We start from the raw sequence: 4376 nt of genomic DNA, 5'->3' as shown, positions 1-4376 counted from the left end.
TGAACCCGGTAGATGGAGGTTGCAGTGAGCTGAGATTACGCCACCACACTCCAGCCTGGGTAACAGAGCAAGACTCTGCTTCAAAAAAAAAAAGGTGACTTTTGTGATGGCTGACTTAGTCTGAATAACCTGCTATGCCATTGTCAGAAAGGGCCATCCTCTAACATTGTGGTTTTAGCACATTTGGCTATGGATAAACTTTCCTCCCATACCACGTGCAGTTCCACCTTTGGGACTTGGCTATTTCCTTTACCCGGAATGCTCTTTCCTCAGATAAACACACAGCTTCCCTCCAGCAATGCCTTTAGGTCTTTGCTCAGACATTACCTCTGAGGAGTGTCTGAGGCCTTCTATGACAACCCTTTTAAAAAGTGCAAACTGGCTGGGCGCAGTGGCTCATGCCTGTAATCCTGGTACTTTGGGAGGCCGAGGATGGCAGATCGCTTGAGCCCAGTAGATCGAGACCAGTCTGGGCAACATGGTGAAACTCCATCTCCCCTAAAAATACAAAAATTTGCCGGGCATGGAGGTGCACGCCTGTAGTCCCAGCCACTCCGGAGGCTGAGGTGGGAGGATTTTTTGAGCCCGGGAGATTGCACCACTGAACTCCAGCCTGGGCTACAGAGTGAGACCTTGTCTCAAAACAAAAACACCAAAAGATGAAAACTGCCATGCCTAGAATTCCTGATTCTCTTCACCTTGCTTTACTTTTTTCTATTTTCATATCCCATATTACTCTTACTTATTATATATATTGCAAGATATGTAAATTGAAAAATGCAAGCTATATAGTATATGTGTGTATGTAAACTCTAGAACTTACAGACTGTTTTATTGATTGTTGCTTCTTTTCCAAACTGGAAGTACTGTGAGAGCCAAGATATTTCTGTTTTGCTCCCTGCTCTATCTCCAAACCTAGAACAATGCCTGGCACACAGTATGTGCTCAATAAATGTTTACTGAATGCCTCAAATGTAAAATGCTTAAAGCAGTTCCTGTCATACAACAATAGATGTTTAGAAAAGGGTTTGTTGATTAAAATCTTATCAGTTGACATAAAAATTTCAAAGGTGAAATTTTACTGAGGTTTTTCATAAAGGTTGCCCTTACTCAAACCTTTAGATAACAAGGCAAACTTACCGTAACGGGTTAAGGTGAACAACTCATTTCATTGTCTTCCATCTACTCAATAAAAAGAAAAGTGACTCACATATTTGGTGAAATTTTTCCATTCATTATGCTTGGTTTTACCAATTTTTTATAGCTATTGGGAGGCAGGAAAGGGAATTTTGGCCCCAGAAACCATGAGATTTGGGTCAGAAAGAGGCACACGGGGAAGGGGTCAATGTGGGTTGAGAGTCACATTTCCAGACCTCAGGGGCCAGCAGGCTGTGGCGCTGAGGGGTGACCAGGGGCTGGGGAAACGTGTCTACTCTGCTGATGGGGCAGTCCTGGGGGCGGATCTCCTTGGCCAGCTGCCCCTTCTTCTTCAAGGTGCAGGCCTCCTGGTATGGTGGCGAGATGGGGGGCTGTGTGGGTGGAGTGTACTTGTACTCTGAGCCGCCCTCTAGCTGCAGAGACAGAGGGGTAGGGAGATAGTGAGGACCTGGGAATCTAGGACAGCCTTGCTCCCACCCACCTACTGTTGGTTGGGCACTCACGTCCAGTGGGTAACTGCGGTCCGAATCATAGGAGCTCAGGTCCCCACAAGTCACAAAAGGCACAATGATGCGGGTGGGACCATCCAGCTGGTTGAAATCTGGGTCTTAGGAACAGGGGGAGATAACTGAGGACAAGGTCTGGATGCCTGGGGCCAGTCATGACACAGGCAGCAGTATGGTTGCCAAGCCCTCCCCACAGATCTACCAGCTACTCTCTTCACACCCCACCAGAAATCCTTCATTTGGTTCAGATCACCTCCTTGGGGAGGCCCTCCATAATCACGCCTTCTAAAACATTGGTGCCCTGCTCTTTTTCACTGTATGTATGTCCACCTGACATTGGATTATATGCTGCCTGGATGACATCTCCCTCACTCAAATGTCATCCCAGGGGCAGGCTCTGTCTCTTCCTGCTAGAGGCTTAAGGGGCAAAAGTTTCACACCAAGGAGGCTTCCACCTGGGGGCGTGACTGAGATCTTCCTAGGAGAGAATGTCCTTAGGCAGGTGGAGCCTCCACTGGGGCAGGGCTCAGGATCCTCCTGGGATGGAATTTTCACCAGGCCCAAGAATTACCACTAGAGGACTGCCTGGGCTGAAGCTCCTCCTGGGACAAAATACCCATAAAGGGATGGGATTTCCACCAGAAAATGGGGCTGAGGACCCCCTTGGGAAAAAAATTCCCATGAGGGGACAGAGCCTCCACCAGGGGGTGAGGCTGTGGGCCCTCAAGGGACCTAGATTGCATAAGGTGCGGCAGAGTCCCCCAGGGTGACCCATGCTCCAGCTCTCACCGTAAGAATGGTCCAGCAGGGGTTTGCTCAGGTCCGGGATGAAGCCCTCGGGAGGGTCATAGCCCTGACAGACAGCAAAGGCCTCTGCTGGGGGAAGGTGGAATGAGGCGTGACTGCCGCATCCTCCTCGTGCAGGCGGCATCCCAGAAATCCGGGTCTGCCTGCCTGGCCCCTCCACCCCACTGACCGATGCTGGAGTTCCGGCTGCTCCTGGGCTTGGCACACAGCACGCTGGAGAAGAAGACCCGCAGCTGGCTGTAGAGGAGCGTCACATCCCGGCCTCGGAATATCTGCAGGGTGGGAAGGCAAAGACAGCGGGTGAGGTTGGCCCTCAGCGATCTCTCTCTACTCCACCAGGTTCCTTGAGACTTACCTTGGCCACAAAGCAGCCCCCTGGCTTCAGGACATGTGTAGCAATGTTCAGAGCCTGTGGGCAGGACAGACGGCTGAGGCTGAGGTGGAGACAGCCAGGAGGGGGCCAAAGTGGGTCAGGGGTGGCCAGGGTTACTCACAGCTAGGAGAAGCTGGGCCTGCATATACTCATCAACATCATGGAGGCCGGTTACTGTGGCAAGAGGAACAGCATTAGGGGTGCCCATCCTGCTCTGTGCATCTTCTTGTACCACACAGATCAGACACTAAAAACATTTTCCAGGCTCTCTTACTGCTAAGGTTCTGGATGCAAATTACTATCTGCCAACTGGATGCATATTCTGAGCTCCTAACCCTTAGGAACTCACTTCAATTCTAAAATGACCTCACGTACAAGCATCATTATCATTTCCACCTCCAGCCCAGACTGCTCCTCTGAACTCCAGATTCACAAATCAGATTCCACATCTCCAATACTCCTGACCTCCAAACTCCTGACTTACCTCCCAAACCTGCTCCTCCCACCATCCCCACCATCTCATCTGAGCTTTCTAGTTGTTCAGCTCCAAAACCTTAGTCACCTCTGATGCTCCCCCCGCATCCTCTCCTCACACCCACATTGAAGTCATTAACATATCTACTTTCAAAAGATCTGACTTGATCTTCTTCTCTCCACCACTGCCCCCACCCATTATCACTTGCCTGGACTACTCTACCCCGGAGCCCCTGCTTCTGCCCTTGGCCCTCACACAGCTCATAGCAGCCCAAGCCCAGCACAGTCCTCTTCTCCTCACAACCCTCTCATGGTTTTCTTCAAGCTCTCATCTCGGTGAAAATGCCAACATCCTCACCATGGCCCACGAGGCCCTATAGGACCTGTCCCCTGTCACTTCTCTGATGTTACCTTTTACCACTCTCCCCCTCACTCTGTTCCAACCACAGTGATCTCCTTGTCATTACTCATACATAGCAAGTACCCTCCTGCCTCAGGAACTTTGCATGGGCTGGAATTTTTCCTGGATTGCTCTTCCTTCAGACATATCCATAGCTTACTCCCCCACCTCCTTTAGTCTCTGCTGTTAAGTCAGTGAGGACTTCCCCATCCACTTCATTTAAAATTCCAACAGGTACTCCTGCTTTCCTCCTGCTCAATGATTTCCCTATGGTACCTATCCCCACCCCACCTTTTTTTTTTTTTTTTTTTTTTTTTTTTTTGAGACAGATTTTCGCTCTTATTGCCCAGGCTGGAGTGCAATGACGCGATCTCGGCTCACTGCAACCTCCACCTCCCGGGTTCAAGTGATTCTCCTGTCTTAGTCTCCCAAGTAGCTGGGATTACAGGCACATGCCACCACACTTGGCTAATTTTTATATTTTTAGTAGAGACGGGGTTTCATCATATTGGTTAGGCTAAGGTCTCGAACTCCTGACCTCAGGTGATCTGCCCGCCTCGGCCTCCAAAAGTGCTGGGATTACAGGCGTGAGCCACTATGCCTGGCCTCCCCACCCCGTTTTTTTAGAGACTCTGTTGCCCAGGCTGGAGTGCAGTGG

The 4376-nt window shown here is 50.2% G+C and overlaps 1 protein-coding gene across 7 annotated transcripts in view; it reads right to left on the bottom strand.

The window, feature by feature from the left end:
• Positions 1-579: 579 nt before the first annotated feature.
• FTSJ1 (FtsJ RNA 2'-O-methyltransferase 1) overlaps positions 580-4376 on the bottom strand; it is a 7908-nt gene continuing 4111 nt past the window's right edge. The window contains exons 6-12 of one of the 7 annotated variants that reach the window (XM_017855409.1): positions 2966-3018; positions 2827-2880; positions 2641-2743; positions 2454-2540; positions 1662-1765; positions 1374-1571; positions 580-1182 (exon numbers count right to left, since the gene is read on the bottom strand). In XM_017855409.1, coding sequence (XP_017710898.1) covers positions 1150-1182; positions 1374-1571; positions 1662-1765; positions 2454-2540; positions 2641-2743; positions 2827-2880; positions 2966-3018 — 632 coding nt within the window. In that variant the 3' untranslated portion in view covers positions 580-1149. Of the gene's footprint in view, positions 1183-1213; positions 1572-1661; positions 1766-2453; positions 2541-2640; positions 2744-2826; positions 2881-2965; positions 3019-4376 lie in introns of those variants that run through there. The other 6 variants (XM_017855410.1, XM_017855411.1, XM_017855405.1 and 3 more) reach the window with 6 other exon arrangements.

This window comes from Rhinopithecus bieti, unplaced genomic scaffold (genome assembly GCF_001698545.2).
Source record: "Rhinopithecus bieti isolate Rb0 unplaced genomic scaffold, ASM169854v2 scaffold_41736, whole genome shotgun sequence".
Classification (NCBI taxonomy): Eukaryota; Metazoa; Chordata; class Mammalia; order Primates; family Cercopithecidae; genus Rhinopithecus; species Rhinopithecus bieti.
Note: the sequence above shows the minus strand (reverse complement) of the source record. Positions and strands in the feature narration are given on the sequence as shown.